This window comes from Anolis carolinensis, chromosome 2, assembly GCF_035594765.1.
Source record: "Anolis carolinensis isolate JA03-04 chromosome 2, rAnoCar3.1.pri, whole genome shotgun sequence".
Lineage (NCBI taxonomy): Eukaryota > Metazoa > Chordata > Lepidosauria > Squamata > Dactyloidae > Anolis > Anolis carolinensis.
The window spans coordinates 308,992,830-309,010,378 of record NC_085842.1 but is presented as its reverse complement, the minus strand read 5'-3'; the positions used below and the strand labels follow the sequence as shown (position 1 = coordinate 309,010,378).

Below are 17,549 nucleotides of genomic sequence, written 5' to 3'. Positions count from 1 at the left end.
TTAAAACTAGATTTGCACTACAAAGAAGGCTGTGTTAAAATACAGTGAAATATGTTTTTAGCCATGTCACAAGGTTGTCAGTTCTTAATTATAAATATAACTCTTCCCAGTAGAGTGCAAAACATACCTTATAATGTCTTATCTTGTTCGTGGAGGTGTGCTGTTGCTATTTGGGTCATTTGTAATCATGGAAAAGGCTGTGGTTACCAGATACCTATCTGCTGTGTTGCCTGAGATGGTCCATGATAACATCTAAGTAGCCTCTTGGTTCTTTCCTTGCATTATAAGTGGAGCTTGGCTCTCCAAGTGCAACAAGGGAGTTGTATATCTTTAAATGGTCTTGAATGCAGAATGCTGGGCTTTGGATCTGATAAGCCACATGGTTATTACTTATAATTACCATCATTATTCATTGTGGCAGAAAATGAATGTAAGAGGCAGTAATGCATTGGAAGGTTTTGGGGATGTTTTGCTAAAACAAATAGAAATATGTTGCTTTCTCTTCAAAAGCTGAGGTGGAGGAGAACTTAATTCTGTTTATGTTTTATAGAAACATTCTGAATTTATATTTCTTAAAACATTATGAAAACTGGAATGCAGTTATCCTTTGGTATGCATGCTTCACAGAATTTTGTTTTGACAAAGTAAGCATTTAACAATGTGTATATTGGGGAAATATGCATGGAGCACTTGATGAGTATTGCAAGGATGAATGTACAAAGAAATATTATCATGAGAAATATGCAAAAGTGTATGTTTGATGCAATCTGCAGCCAAAGATGTGTTTATTCGAAGGAGTGAGCATGATTTGAATTTTCATGTGTTTTTATTATTAAGGCTAGAAACTGACAACAAAGATGACACAAATGGCTGTGGAAGTGAGGAATTTAGATTACCGGTAACTGAAAAGTGATTTGTCTGCTTTACACATAATGGCAGCTGATCACTTCCATATCAATGATGTGATAAACTGGTTTCTTGTTTACATCCCAACATAAAAAGAGCATTTCAAATTGCAGAGTGCTATCCCCAAAATTGATCCAGCAACATGGGTAGTTAATTTAAAATTTGGTAGATTTTCTGTCCCCATGACCTGGCTGCTTCATTGAAACTGATGAAGTGAAAGTGAAAATTCAATTTTTATTCCTACCAGATTATGTCCTCACAAGAGAATGTAAAATGTTGAAAAATTCTCATCTTAATTATTGCATGAAAAAATAGGAAATATTAAATTTATTTTTGGCTGCTTCTATAATTTATTGTTACTTGCTTTCACATTGGCTCAGACCCTATCACTGCATTTTCTCAGCAAGATTTATTCAAAGAAGGTTTGCTATTGCCTTCTAAGGCTGAGAGTGTGACTTCAGCAAAGACACCCAGAAGGTTTCGATAGATTTAAACCCTTGGTCACCCAGAATCCTTATCCCATATTCAAATAGCTACACCATATTGGCTGTCTAGCACAATGTAGAGTCTCCTTCCACTCTTCCTATGGATTAGCCCATTGTTAACGGGAGAGGCTGAGAGAGTTGCAATTCAGTGGTTCACAGTTTGAACACATGTATCAGCTCTTTATCAGCTTCCATATTACATCAAATGTGTTTACTTTAAGGGGAGGAAACCCTGAGTCATACAGATGGAGGGAGAGAAGAGTCAACAAATCATGGTTGTTGGACTCTTTTCTTGTTTCTTCCAAAGGAAGGTTCACAGAGGTTTTTGGCATTATGCTGAATTCAGAGTCCAGGATCTTCAGTTAGCTCTCTGTCCACTACCCATAGCTTGAAAATATCTACACACTTGCCAAAAAAACATCCAAAAAGCAAGCCTTGATTTGGCCATTTTATATAAGGAAAAACATTTTATATAGTGGGACTTGAACTTCCATATATTTTGATATCCACAAAGGATCCGACACCAAGCCCCAATGAATACCAAAGGTCACCTGTAACTGGGCATGCAGGGTGAGTGGCCACCTGCCCTCTTTCAGGACTAAAAATAATGACTTTGAACTAAAATCCCACACATATTAAAAGTAGCACGACGTCTCATGCGTCTCCCAAAGGACACAGTGCAGCTTTAGTGGGGTGATGCTTCATTCTGGAATGATAATGAGAGCTTCACCATTATGGTGGAAGCTGTTCTTGATTCCATGTTCTAGTTGGAGCAAAACAAAATGTCGCTGTGATGTTTCTTCTGGATACTTATGATGGATGTGCCCAAGTCATTGGATTTAATTTCTTCAATGTTCCAGCAGCAGAAACAGCTTACTTTTATGGAGTATGGTGACCAACGATAACCTTTGACATCTTTTTGGACTGCATCTCCCATAATCCTCCATCACTGACTAAGATGGCTAGGGCTAATTAATTTGTAAGACAGCTTCCAACCCATGTTACATTAAAACCAGTGTGTACAAGTGCATTATTTAGAAATAGGTGTAGATGAATAGACAGAGCATCCTGCTTCATTTACACATCTTTAGAGACTTGGATTTTTTCTCTCTCACTAAGATTGCAGTAGCCAATTCAGGTCCAAGCCTCTCAGAGCAATCCTGGGCTTTTCTCAGAAGTAAATTATTAGAGGAAGGAGGTAGGGAAAATAGCTCTCTCTGGACCCCTTTTGTCCACCCACAACTAGTCCAGATTACCCTGGATCATGCTTTTAAAATAGATTGCAATTTTCTCCTCACAATGCCTTGTTCAACATTTTTAATTTTGAAAAACAAACAAATTTGAAGTGGAATTCTGGCCACTATGAACTCAAACACTGTATTCTAGTGTCCTTATCCACATGTACAACCACTATACCATACTGGCTCTCATTACAACCTTAATTCAATTAAAAACATTGGGCAAGGGACTAATTTACCCTTTGTTAATAGCGTTCCAATTTGTTGCACTTCTCTTTTTATGATGTGAAAAGGCTACTTCATCACCTGCCACATCCCTTTTCTTTTCTTTTTTTGGGGGGTGGCTGCATTTTGATTATGTGTGCCATTCTTACTAGACAATAATAGGGAATCTTTTTTGGCCCTAAAGTCCAAGTGAATTCCAGGCATCAGCAAATGGGTTCATATCCTATAATCAGTGGAGCCACTTTGCTCCTGGTACCCTCCTCCCCTTTTGATAGATGATACCTTATTCACACATACAGATAAACACTCATGTCACATCTGCTCCTAGTAACAGTCTTCACACAAGATAATCCAGTTTTTCCTATCTTCCTTTGGCACCCATGGAAAATTCTTATTCTCAATAACTGAGATTGAATATGTAGGAGATAAGCCTGTGGAGCCTTCCCTGGTGGACTGAAGGATTCCTCATGTCTGCCACAAAGGATGTGATAAACTCCTCCAACTCTTTTCACATGGACATCTATCACACCAGCATACACTACATTTTCTGACTGACTTGCTCTGTCTCGACTACTCAAAAGTTCAAATACTCACAGAAGCCTCTTGCCTTGATAACCCTTTGATGGCAATACACGGAAGTGGGAAACAGCCGTTACACAGAACTGCCTCAATTTTATTCCTGACTGTGGTTGAAATCACAATTGCTGCTTTCTGCCTTGAAGGTTAGCAACTATATAAATGCTGACCTCAGGGCATTTCTGTGAATGAAAAACCTATAAAAGTCCAAATTCCACTCTTGAGAATGTTGTCAAAGATTAAATATCTTTCCTTTCCCCTGAAATTCTAAGGAAGTGGATGGTGGACCATCCTGTGCCACCCCTGAGCATCTCTCTAGCATTTCTTCAGATGTGTTTAATGACTGAATGGCAAATGGGATGAAAATCTGGTCAGATGCAATGTGTCAGCTCACGTGTTTTCCAGTCTGGCTCCACTGGATGTACATGATTCCTTACATTGGGAAAAGGTGGGGACAACTTCATATTGCAAACAAACTCCTTTCACACAGAAGTAGGCTTTAATGGGACACTTCTTCTTCGTGCTCTAAGTCTAAGTCCAGCTTTGCAGTCTGTGATGAAGTTTACGAGAGTTGTAGGCAAAACAGAGCTTATCAGGGAAGGCAGTAACAGTCCTCCTAAATCCACCTGCAGGATTGCCACAAATTTGGTGTGCTGAGGGTTTCTGAAAGAAAATAATCATATTTTGTAAATAGAAGGTCTAGGGCAAGACCCACAGTCCCTAGAATCAAATGTATTACCGTGAAATTGATGTTAACATGGGAATTCTCTTGGTGAATTCCAAACAGGAATGCAAATAGTAATAATAATAATAATAATAATAATAATAATAATAATAATAATAATATCACAATCTGCCAACTGCAAAAGGCCACCCTACTGGGATCTGCACGCATCATCCGAAAATACATCACACAGTCCTAGACACTTGGGAAGTGTTCGACTTGTGATTTTGTGATATGAAATCCAGCATATCTATCTTGTTTGCTGTGTCATAATAAAATAATAATAATAATAATAATACTTTATTTTTCTACCCCACCACCATCTCCCGGCAGGGACTCGGGGCGGCTACATGGGTCAGAAGCCCGAAATACCAAACAATAAAACAATCAAAACACATTGCAATACAAAGACAGTAAAATCAGCAGTTATACAATACAGTAAATCATAAAAAGTCAGTTAACATACAAATCAGCTAAAAATAAAATCAGTTAAAATAAAATAAAATAAAATGGACCACCAGGTTGGTGGAGGGGATGGCATGATGGGGTCACCAAAACTAAGGTGCAATGACATAATTCTAAAGTGCTTTGGGTCAAGGACAAAGAGTAAATATTCCAGGACTGAAGGGGAGGGAGATGGCCGGCCAATTTGTTATGAGAAAAGGGAACTAAGATGTTATTGATCTGACTTTTAAACATGGGGATTCAGTTATTCAAAAGCGCAGTGAAAAAGCCAAGTTTTAAGCTGCTTTTTAAAGGAAGCAAGGGTGGGAGCCTGCCACCTGTAACAGTAGAGAGTTTTGCTATTTTCCTTGGTGCAAGAAAGACCCCAAAACTCAATTATTTTGAGAACTATTCAAAATTTGGCACTTAACTCTGGGCACGTACACATGTAGAAAACTGAATTTTCTGTGCAAGAATGTTTCCTGTGCAGATAGTGATGTTTCTGGGCAAATAATTACATTTTCTTCATCAAATGGAATTATCTTCATTAAAGTTTCTTGGCCTTTGGGTACCCTCATTTTCATCACATGGTGGGATATGTTCCAATATTCTTTCCTCCCCTAGTTTCAACTACAGTGGATCCAGCAGGTCCACAGGTCAACTGTTTAATAGTGAATCAGCGTATCAGTAAAAGCAATAGGTTTGCTCTACCTGGGACATGTTTTCATTAATACAAAGGAGCTTAGTAAGTAAAGGTTGTCAACACAGCTTTGTGTTTTGGTTTTTAAGCTGCATTTTGTATCTAGAGGCCATCCTTCCTCCTTCACTGCCCCCCTGGGCTTCATTGACCCAAAATGTTTTCATGTGTGCATGTGTCCTGGGTTTCAAATGAAACACAGGGCACCTGTTACAACTATTTCTTCTTCACAGATTTCAAAGGAGACTGTTAAAACCTGTGTCTTCATGGCTTCTCAGCAGGAGCAGCTCTACCATGAGATGGAGTAAGTCAGCAGTCATGGGAAGAAGAGTGTCAGGAATAAGAACCCGCTCTTTGCCTGTTTGCTGTGAAAGAGTCCATCCCATCCTGAAAAACATTTCTATGCTTTATTGCTCAGTGAGGATGAGGGCTAAAACCAAACTCACAGCTCAATACTCCCAATGCTTTAACCAAAAGAGTTACTTGTTTTCACAGATATCATGCTTTGCCATTATGCCTAGCCAGCAAATTGGTTTTTGCAACTGTTCTGAACCAGATTTGGGAAACCATAGTTTGATCTTGGTTTGTGGGGCTCACACAAATGGTGCTTTTGTCTGTTTGGATGTAATGACACACTACAATTTTCAAGAAAATTGAGGAAATTAATTGAAATTGAGCATGGAAAGAAAGGAACATGTGTCAAATGGCTCACTGAGTAATACAAACTCATCATTTTTGCATTATATGAAGCAACTCAATCATGAAAGAGTTTATTTTGGTGTCCATGTTGGAAATGAGCATGGCCCTTTGTCATTTACTGAAAAAAGGCTGTAAAAAGGCTTACCCTGGAAAGGGAGAACATGCATAACCAGAAGGATAGTTGTTACCACGGACATATTTTGGACATGAAGGACAGCTTGGATGATTGACGCCAACAGCTTTAACGTGACAAAACAAAAAGGAATTTAAATGCCATTCAGACAGCAAGTTTGTTTTCTTCTGCGGATGTTAAACGCACAGAATTATATGAGGGGTCCAAATGTCATCACATTCCATTTGCATCTCTCCTGTGTTTTCCCACTCTGTCTTCATTCTCTTTTCATTCAAACTACAGTACCACCACCCTTATCTGCAAATCCATTCAGGAAGCAAAAACCACATAGATACACTGTGCATTTTGAGCAAGTATGCAATTCAGTTTTGTGCAGAATCATCCATAATCCAAAACCACACATTGATTTTTAGGCCCAGATATGCTGAAGTTTATTGCAGCATAATGAAAGAGTGTAAGACATTTTTCACTATCAATTGCTAAAGTTTCACACTCTCCATCACACATACTGTTCTGGGTATTACATCTCAGATTTAATATTGATCAAGCATGTGTTCTTACCGCACAAAATAATTACATTGATTTAAGTCTATCAGCCACTTTCCCAAGCATGTTAAAGTAAATATATTCATCTAAATCTATCAAGTACTTAAATCTACCCAGCACTTCTAGGGCCCGGCTTCAAAAAAAAATTAAACTGTTTGTATCTGCCTACTGGACAACACTCTCAATAGTTTACAAACATAAATAGAAAGCAGTAAAATCACAAATATTACCATAAAAACCAATAAAGCAGCCAAAATGGAATAAAGATGATCAAATAATATAAGATTTTAGAATTAGAAAATACTCTTATGGGTCAATCAGTCCATTGCCAGTATGGGAGTACTCCTGAGAATGAATAGAAATGATATTTGCCAATATTTTTTTAAATAGCCAAAATGTGAAAGTTTTTTTAGTGTTGAACTAACAATAATCTTTTCAGTTCAGGATTTCTCTGTCCACAATTTGCACCTAGTGGATTTGCACAGAAAATAGCCTTTTCTGCTCAGAAAGATAAATTCTGCACTGCTGGTTCTTACATAGTTGATCTGCATAGGAACCGACCTGTTCTGCTTCCTGTACTGCACAAAAATCATATTTCTGCTCAGAAATAACATTATTCTCCATAGAATGTGCTGTTTACTGCACAGACAACCATGTACAAACTACATACAATAAGTCCCAAAATGCAAAAAAGAAGAATATTACTAAAATTATTTGTTGCTTCCTTCAAGAGGAAAATTAGTGAATTCATTATGAAAAATGTTAAAATATTAAAATGATGTTAAGGGTCAGCCATAAAAACTGAACAGTATTCAAAAGAATATTCATTCAAGGACTGAGACCCTTCCAGAAGAAGAAAGTTTTACCTGGTGTTCTTTTGCCTCACAATACGATGTGTGTCCAAACTATGTGCATATTTATTTTCCAATGCAAGGACATAAAGTCTATTTCAGGCATGGACAAACTTAGGCCTTCCAGGTGTTTTGGACTTCAACTCCCACAATTCCTACTAACCTGCTGGCTGTTAGGAATTGTGGGAGTTGAAGTTCAAAGCACCTGGAGGGCTGAAGTTTGCCCATGCCTGGTCTATTTAATAATGTAAGACCCTAGTATCTGTAGGGTACACATATTAGGATCTTCCCATTGATATCTGAAACCATGGATAATAGCGAACTCTATGTTTTCACTTGGGCCAGAAAACTACCATAGAATTAGACTGGGGAACTTAAACAAGACCACAAATACTTCCAGAGATAAATATTTTTGAATTGTGGGTAAGTGAAATCACAGGTATCAAATCCATACATATGGGGATTGTACTGTACAATATTCTGGCTATCTTCACTGTACAGTACTCGGGCAAATCCCTAATTAAAATTCCTAACCACAGACCCACAGATGCAATTCATTTATTAACCCCAGCCCAATGAATAATCATTACTTACAGTTGGATGTCATTAAATCTCCATCATACTTTTTAATATGCACCACGGAGACAAAGTCTCTTGGTGATACCATTCCAAAGCCATAACTGTGTGTAATAACGTGAATAATGAAAGTGTCCTATAATTTAACAATAAAAAAAGATTAAACTGTAAATGAAATGCTCTACAACAAATTTGAAAAGAGTAAGGGTGTCAGCCTTAAATATTCTTGCTTCCATCAATGGGGAAAACAGAGTTAAGGTTAAGCATAATGATTACATGGGATGCTGGATTGCAAAGTAAAGCTGGTGTTTGTGTAAATGCAGGCAATCAGTGACTGAAATTACAATACAGAGAGATCATAAAACATTTACCTAGGAAGGCAACATGTCTCTTCAGAACATCCTTGACTACAACTCCCATCAGACCAAATCAGAATGGCTAAGTTTGGGGGGGAGGGGTTTGAAATCCAGCAAGACCTTTAGCACCCTATATATGCTATCTTTGCTGTATTACAAAGACAGCTATGCAATCTGGTCAGTGGATAGAGATCAAATACATTCTATTCTCAATTTTTGGCCTGGGAATCCCTTATAGAGCGTATGATAAAACCAAACTTGGGTAAATAAAATCCAAAAGACACATCGTTATCGTACCTTTATAGAGCCAAAAATACATTATGCTAGCTTTCACAATTATGTAATAAATTCAGGCAATAAAATCTGTGTTTGTGTATGTGCATGTGTCAATAAGGACTTGGCTTTAGCTTTAGTGACAGTCTGGAAAATATGCTCTGGAATGTAAATAAAGATAAAAGGTGACCAGGAATAACCTTATGACTAGTACACTAGATGTCACTAGAAGATTAATGACAATGGTGAGCAGCAAAGGTTATCAGGGTGCACCATGATTACTAAATAAAGATCCTTCTGATATACATCATAGCCAATAATCCCTATTTCAATTGGATAAGAAACAGTAAACACCTTCAATGTGATTTATGTTCATTGACCAGCTGACGGGTCTGAAAAGTGAACCAAAGGAGTTCATATAAAGCTCAGGTTAGACTGCCTCTAGGTAAGTCTGCACCATACGAAGAGAAGGGAACCCTGTGAACTTCAAGATGTGCTGTTCCTGATTTCCTGATAACCATATAATTTGTTTGACATGCTAACCTTAAATACTGATTTATGCTATATATATATATATATATATATATATATATATATATATTGCATTAATGTGATTTCTATTTTATAGTAACTCTACATAACTAAGCTAAGCACCCAGACATTGCCATATTTGTGTTTCTCCCTAAGAGGAATGTTATGTGAATGAATGTTGCAGGCTATTTATGAATGCTTATCATGAATAGCCTGCAATATTACCAAAGACCCTGCTCATATCCTCTACAAATATCCTGAAATTCTAATACTTAAGAATCATAGAATCATAGTATAATAAGAGTTGGAAGAGACCACAAAGTTAACACTTAAATGGAGCCCCCGATGGCGTAGTGGGTTAAAGCCTTGTGACTTGAAGGTTGGGTTGCTGACCTGAAGGCTGCCAGATTCAAATCCAACCTGGGGAGAGCGTGGATGAGCTCCCTCTATCAGCTCCAGCTCCAGCTCCATGTGGGGACATGAGAGAAGCCTCCTACAAGGATGGTAAAAACATCAAAACATCCGGGCATCCCCTGGGCAACGTCCTTGTAGACAGCCCATTTTCTCACACCAGAAGCAACTTGCAGTTTCTCAAGTCACTCCTGACATGGAAAAAACCCCACTTAAATGGAGTGTTGATTGAGTAACTATCGAGTTCAGTCACTATCACAAGCTGGATAATTGGGTATCCAGAAGATGAAGTGGGTGATCCTTTGCATCAAATTCAGAATTAAGGACTTCTACCCCTTAGTCTAAAAAATGGCGATGGAGAACCACAGCTGTTTCACTGTGCCAGCATTTCTTTAACAGAAAAATCAGCTACACATAACCAAAGCACAACACAATCATTTTTAATTTACTTTTTTGTCTTGCAGAACATGCAGGATTGTAATCATGGGGTTTAAGGGTCAAAAACTTGAGACCCTGGGGCGAACCTTGTGATTTTATAGAATATAGGCTCTACAAGGGTGTTTTCACAGGTCATGAGTCTTGGTGATGTCAATAATCATGACACATTAAACATTAACAATGGTTCCAGAGAACACTGTGTTTGTATGTGCCTTCAAATCACTGGTCGATTTTGGTAATCCCATGAATTTCATAGGCAAGGGATATTTTTTCTCATATTTCAGTACACTGAACATTTCAGCATTCCAACGTTCTCCATTAACTTACTGAATCACCTTATCAATTGTTTCCACATTTCTGTATGACTGTACTGCCTTATCCCATTTGGAACGGTGCTCAGGAAGGTAAAGGAAGGGAAAGAGTTTATCAGGTGGTGTTTCCACAAGTGCTTCAGCACGGTACCTAGAATACATATATTAAAGTTATTTGGTAGGAGATGCTGAAAATCTTCTGTTATAAATCTTCTCATTCCCTCATCCTTCTTCACATAACTGATTTGCAGGAGAACTGAGCACTTTTGAAGTAAGGAGAAAAGACGTGACCAAAAAACCAGTCACTCATATCTAATAACCTTGATAAATAAAAGATATTTGAAACTACCTGAAAGACGTTAGCAGCATAAGCTTTCACATACTTAAGTCTACTTCATCAGATGCAGCCTTCAAGATGTTACTTCTCATATTCAATCACAATCTATCTTCCTGTATCTTAAAACCATTGGACCTAGACCTATGACAACTGAAAATAGGTTTGTCCCCTTCTCTATGTGACAGTCCTTGAGGTATTTAAGGAATTGTATCACCCCTCAACCTTGTCTTCATGAAGCTGGATATGCTCAGTCAGTTCCTGTCCTCAGATGTTTTGATCTCCATACCTCTCATCATCCTCATTGTCCTTCTCTGAACTTGCTCTAACTTGTCTTACAATGAGATGCACAGAACTGAATGAAATACTTCAGGTGAGTTCAGACAAGTGCAGAATACAGTGGAATGATTACTTTCCTCAACTGAACTGTGCTTCTAGATTCAAGCCCAGGAGGCCCACAGAATCCTATGTCACCCTCAATTATCTCCCAAGAGTCCATAAGCTTATTCCTTGTGTTTGCTTTTTCCTTCTTTGTTAAAGCGATAAAAGATGAAATTTTTCCTCAGTGCCCCTTACAATTCCTATCTATGTGAATAGTTAACAGAAAACATTTATCTTTGTTGCTTATCTCAGAACATTAAGTTCATTTAAAAGGAAATAATGGAAAGAAAAGAAAAGAACAGGGATCATGACCACAGATTATTTTTAAAGGCAATTGTGCTGAGTAGGCAGCAGAACGATTAACTTGCATCAGCTTGAAATGGATTATATCTAGGCAGAAATGACTACAGATGGAGAAGAATTTGATTTGGTCTACATTTTAAAGAAAATAGATATAATTGGTTTCTCTAATTAGCTTACATAATTCATCTCAAATACTCAAAGCAGCATACATTGTCTTTTTGCTCATTTGTGAGATCATGCTGAGAAACAGCAACTGGCCCATAGCACAAGGGAGCTTCATAGCTGAGCAGAGAATTTGTAGTCCACCCTTCCAAATCCCAGTTCACTATTAAACAACTACACAAATTCTATATTCTCTCTATCTGAATTAATGTACAAAATCAAAAATAATTGCCCCTATCCAATTTTAGGCTACCAGTGTCCAATAGAATATGCTGGTGATTCTGGGGAGCAACCAAGTCAGCCCAAGTTCAAACACAAGAAGGTATGTAACTGGAGAAGTATAGTTAATGCAACCCAGTATCTGAGCCAAAAAGCAGTCCAAGAAGAGTCCAAAGCTAAGCAGGGTCTCATGGAAGGGAAGAGTCCCAGGAAAAAGTCAAAGGTCAAGAAATGACAGAGCAGAGAGTTAACCTCACATCAAATAGAGACAGTGGATCTGTTGTCTGGCACCAAACAGATGGTCTTGGCTGTGTTAATTTATAACCAGCTGTGAAGCAGCACAACTGGAGTCATCAGTCCAGCTGTTAATTAAAAATGCCACAGTATATAGCAGGAATTCTACTTTAAACTCTGACATTCAGGTGGATGTACTATTTCTGCCTCCTCTTCAGCATCTATGGGGGGGTGGTCCATGTTCCTTCTCTAACTCTGATTGGCCTATGGCATTGGGACATTTCTCTTCTCCCTTATGAGAAGGTGCTTCTTCCAGATGGGACATGACATTACCTGATAATCATCTTCCCCAAACCCTGTGAAATTCAGAAATCCTGCAACATTTGCCATATGCGGAAGAGACCTAATTTTGGCTAATTATAGTCTTCTGCAGTTTGCAACATCATTTTCAGTCATTTCGTGGCAGACCTTCTTCATTTTCCTAAGAGTAAAAGCTCAAGACATTTGTGGCATGTTTATTTCATCAGCCAGCTTTATATGATATTTTCCTTTGTAGGATAAAAACAAGAAACACAATGATCTGTTGCTTGGAATGGGAAAGCGTAGATAGTGAACAGAGAGAAAATTTGAACATGCCCTGAGGTGGAAGTATGTCCAGCACACCAAAACAGGACATGATCATAATCATTGGTGATCGGAGGAGAAAAGTAGGAAACAGAGCAGAACCAAAGACTGTTGGAAAATTTGGTCAAGGATGAAGAAATAAGTCAGGGAAGCAACTGATGGAATGTAGTGAGACCAAAACTTTGTCCATCACAAACACGTTCTTCAGGCAACCAAAGAAACCATGTAGAAATCATACTACACAATTGGAAGCAAAAGATGGAGAAGTTCAATTCTTCTGGACACTGAGTGGTAGGTAGCCAGTCAGACACAGCTCCACCATGTCCTGATCTAGCAACTGATAAGATTCCCTCCCACTATCTTCAACTACCTCTAACTGCAAGAACCTGTCCTCTTGACCAAATGAGAAGGGTGGCACATTTTCAAAATCAACAATAAAACCACAACATGGATTAGGAGGTTCAGATTTACTGAAGCCATGGTACAGAAGACTATAAATAAAAGAGTACATGAATCATTTAGTTTGATGTCATCATAAGGAGACAAAAACAGAATTACTACTGTAGACTGAACAAATAAGACGGCACTCATGGAGAAATGGTGGAAAAATTGGAAGGGAGAAGATCTCAAGAACTCTTTAAAAAGCAGATGGAAGACCTCCCTCCATCCCAATTGCCACTGCTCTGGCCTCCTACGGAGAAACAAAGTAGAAGTGTCTAACTAGACTTAATCCCCTTCCTTACTGGCATAACTTTTTACTTTCTCTGTCTCATCTTATTTAGATTGTAAAAAAAAAAAAAGGTAACGGTTTCCCCTGACGTTAAGTCCAGTCATGTCTGACTCTGGGGGTTGGTGCTCATCTTCATTTCTAAACTGAAAAGCCGGCATTGTCCATAGACACCTCAAAGGCCATGTGGCCGGCATGACTGCATGGAGCGCCGTTACCTTCCTGCCGGAGCGGTACCTATTGATCTACTCATATTGGCATGTTTTCGAACTGCTTGGCAGGTTGGCAGGAGATTGTAAGCCTGAGGGCAAATTAATAATTTGCAAGTTGCTCAGAGAGCCTGTGTCGCTGAAAGAGAGGAGTATAAATACTCTAAGTACTTTTTTTTAATTGGCTTGGGCTGACACAATCTAAAAGACCATATCACTCTGTATACATCTGCTCTAATTTTAAGATCTTTAAAGGGAAGACTTCCTCCCGGTCCCACCACTTTTTCTCGGTCCCACCATCACTGGGACATTTTGTGAAGATCCAGACAGAGCTTTCTCAGTAGTAGCTCCTATATTTCTCCTAGATTTGGTTGCCAAAAGAAGTCCTTCGGAAGCGGGGTTTGGTTGGCCTCTACCTGCTTTCCTTTCCCTTGCAGACTAAGATTTTCTTATTCAGGTTTCCTACCATTTCACACATCTATAAGCTCTTTCCATAACTCAATTGAGTTCACCATTTTATAAAAGGGGCACCATTTTACTATGCCACTGTTTATAATGGGACCTAACCATCCATGAATTTTGGTTTCTACAGAGAATCCTGCAACCAAATCCCAGTGGGTACCAGGCACCAATGCTAATTCATGCTAGCCTCCATTGGCTTTGCCTGATGACAAAGCTTGAAAACTTTAAGAGTTGGCATAATGTATTTTGCACCTTTCAGTTGGCATAATAAAGGTATAACCACATTTTAAATGTATTAATACTATATATACACATAAAGAAAACTTTTATATACTTACAGCATTCCTTCAAAGTCTTCTGAAGGTTTTGACCACACTTTAATATTTTTCTCAAGGTGACAATAAATGAAAGAAAAGAATAATTTGCTTATGAAATCAGAACTTCTTTTTCAAAAAGGTAAAAGTTGCAATATACTACTCCCTTACTTTTAACAGCATATCCTATACTAAATAAACTCCATTGAGTATCACTGAACTGATTTTCATGTAACTGAAACCAAACACTGAGGCTGTTTCTGTACTAAGAGAAAAACATGGGAGTAGTCTACGATGGAGCTGCTCTAGATACCCCCAAATGGTTGGTTTGGCAGTTAGCACGTTGGCACCGGTGTCCTGTTCTCTTGGAGGGCCATCACTGCTGTTTCACCACCCAAAAGCTACTCCTCAATAGAATTTTGCTGGTGATGTAATTTCTGGTGAGGTCAAAACAGGACACTCTGCTAGGCGATCACGAAAAATGACATCACCAGCTAGGCTCTACTGGATGCTGCTTCCAACCGACGAAACAGCAGTCTTCTTAACATGTAGATACTGGATTGCACAAGATCTATCTTGAGCCAGCTGTTCACATATCGCAAATACAAGGAGTTAATCCAGATTAACCCAAGGTTCTTGTGCCATATTAATGGATTGAAATAGCACTTTTGCTGTGGATCCGACTATATGTTGTATAGACTGCTTGCAATGGGTTGGAAGTGAGTACATTATATTTGGCCAGAACAGACATGGGGTTAGACAGGCTTTACATGTCCCCCAGTCTCCTATTGCCTCCAAGGGAACAGACAAATTGAAATCCTTCTCTTTTTAAATGACAACTAACTAAGAACAGATTTTTGGAGGACCAATTTAACATCTTGTGGGCTAGTAGATGGATAGATTTGTCTTATCTGCAAAGCAGAATTAGCTCTGAAAAGACAGAAATGCAATGATCTTACTGTAATTCTTTCCACTTTCCATTCTGATATATCTTCCTGGATGTACGATAAGACCTTTGTAGCAACTTCTTCCCCAATTTGCCTATAGTCCATCTACCTGAGAAGAGAGGAAAGTCACTGGTAAGTGGAATGATATGCCAGACAAAGAGGTCATAGAAAACAATGGGAATTCCATCTTTTCCTTCATTATATAAAGCAGGTATTTTTGCTGTAAGCCTATTTTATCTTTCCTGCAGTTACTGCAATTGTTTTATGTGGTTTATTCTATTCCCAGTGTCCTTTTACAGCATAGCCCAATACGCAGTGCCTTGCTGAAGTATTCACACACACCTTTGACTCTTCCAAGACACTTCTGTTACCAAGCATTTTAGATAAGGGATATTCAACCTGTGCTGTTTTAGTTTGGTATTTTACTAGATTTGGTACCTGGTGATGCCGAGGTTAGATAATTTGTAATGCTATTTGTTAGAAGTCATAGCTGGTTTTTGGATTTTATGAATGGTCCCATTAGAAAATGCATAATGATATGGGTAAACTACCACTCCCTTCATCCCAGATCCATCCCCTCCAAACACCACTAACAGTTAATCTTGATCGTGAGAGGTATGTGTGCCAAGTTTGGTCCAGATCAATCATTGGTGGGGTTCACATTATTCTCTGGATGTGGGTAAATTGCAACTCTTATCATCCCGGGTCCACAAAACAAAACAAAACTCCAATAGTACTTAAGGTTGGTCATTATGGATATGTGTGCCAAGCTTGGTCAAGATCCATCACTGATGGGGTTCGATGTCGGTTATGTTGGGTCTGTGTGCCAAGTTTGGTTCATATCCGCTGTCATGCTCTCTGGAAGTACAATATACGATATATTATATGACAATATTAATAATATTATATAGGATGGGACTATTCATAAAATGCACAAACACACACAGAACCTGTCTCGCTTATCCAACCTTCGTTCATCCAACGTTCTGTATTATCCAACACAGTCTGCCTCTTAGTAATCAATGTTTTTGTAGTCAATGCTTTCAATACATTTATTTATTTATTTATTTATTTATTTACTAAATTTATACCCCACCCTCTCTCACCCCAAAGGGGACTCAGAGTGGCTTAAAAGTTATATTTACATACAATATATTATATAATTAGCATGGCACAATATTAGCATTATATATTACTATATTGCACTATAACACTATACTTTAATATTATTAGTAATATTTCATTTAATATATAATATATTATTATTATTATATTGTATTATTAGTATTATATTGCATTACATTATTACATTGCAGACTAAAAGGTCACAGGTTCGAATCCAGGGGACGGAGTGAGCACCCGCTATTAGCCCCAGCTTCTGCCAACCTAGCAGTTTGAAAACATGCAAATGTGAGTAGATCAATAGGTACCGCTCCGGCGGGAAGGTAACGGCGTTCCATGCAGTCATGCCGGCCACATGACCTGGAGGTGTCTACGGACAACGCCGGCTCTTCGGCTTAGAAATGGAGATGAGCACCATTCCCCAGAGTCGGTCACAACTGGACTTAATGTCAGGGGAAAACCTTTACCTTTACCTTACCTACAATATATTATGTCAATACCATAATTACACTGCGATGTTTTGGTGATAAATTTGTAAATACAGTAATGCCTACATAACGTTGCCGTGTACTGAACTGCTTTTTCTGTCGATTTGTTGTGAAACATGACATTTTGGTGCTTGATTTGTAAAATCATAACGTAATTTGACATTTAATAGACTTTTCCTTAATCCCTCCTTATTATCCAACATTTTCGCTTATCCAATGTTCTGCCGGCCTGTTTATATCGGATAATCGAGACTCTACTGTATGACTTTTCAAATAAATAGTATTACCAAATACCTGATTCAAGCATCGCCGGATACCTAAGTTAGTATAAATATTATTTTTTCTTATGTCTAGAGACTTTTGGAACACCTTGCTGATTATGCTGATGATACAATTAGTGTGATAAGACTTTTTTGAGGATCCAGTCCCAACATCCCTCCCCACCTGAGCTCTCCTTCTGGCTTCATCCCTCCTTCTCCTCCTCCTGCCTGCAACTCCCTCTTCTCGACAGTGGGGGCGGTGTGGTGCGGCTTGGAAGCATTGTGATGCCTTTGCGCGCGGGGCATGCCGGAACTTGTAGTTGAGAGAGGAACAGCTATGCTG

The 17,549-nt window shown here is 38.5% G+C and overlaps 1 protein-coding gene across 3 annotated transcripts; it reads right to left on the bottom strand.

Moving 5' to 3' along the window:
* Positions 1-3,910: 3,910 nt before the first annotated feature.
* stard6 (StAR related lipid transfer domain containing 6) lies at positions 3,911-17,515 on the bottom strand. Of its 3 annotated transcripts, XM_062972550.1 has the most exons (7): positions 17,391-17,515; positions 15,349-15,445; positions 14,414-14,463; positions 10,445-10,571; positions 8,119-8,236; positions 6,140-6,233; positions 3,911-4,093 (listed from the first exon to the last, which is right to left on the bottom strand). In XM_062972550.1, exons 2-7 carry the CDS (start codon positions 15,439-15,441, stop codon positions 3,913-3,915), a joined length of 663 nt encoding a protein of 220 aa, XP_062828620.1. In that variant the 5' UTR covers positions 15,442-15,445; positions 17,391-17,515; the 3' UTR covers positions 3,911-3,912. The 3 variants fall into 3 exon arrangements, with proteins under 3 accessions (XP_062828620.1, XP_062828621.1, XP_062828622.1); XM_062972551.1 differs by lacking the exon at positions 14,414-14,463 and having other exon boundaries at positions 10,445-10,504; XM_062972552.1 differs by lacking the exon at positions 17,391-17,515 and having other exon boundaries at positions 14,414-14,473; positions 15,349-15,444.
* Between the last annotated feature and the right edge of the window lie 34 nt (positions 17,516-17,549).

Coding starts and splice junctions, on each gene's coding strand:
- stard6 (XM_062972550.1), bottom strand. CDS start 15,441: ATGGACTATAGGCAAATTGGGGAAGAAGTTGCTACAAAGGTCTTATCG. Junction 14,464..15,348: donor GGAAAGTGGAAAGAATTACA/GTAAGATCATTG, acceptor TGTCACCTTGAG/AAAAATATTAAAGTGTGGTC. Junction 8,237..10,444: donor ATGTGGAAACAATTGATAAG/GTGATTCAGTAA, acceptor GTTAAATTATAG/GACACTTTCATTATTCACGT.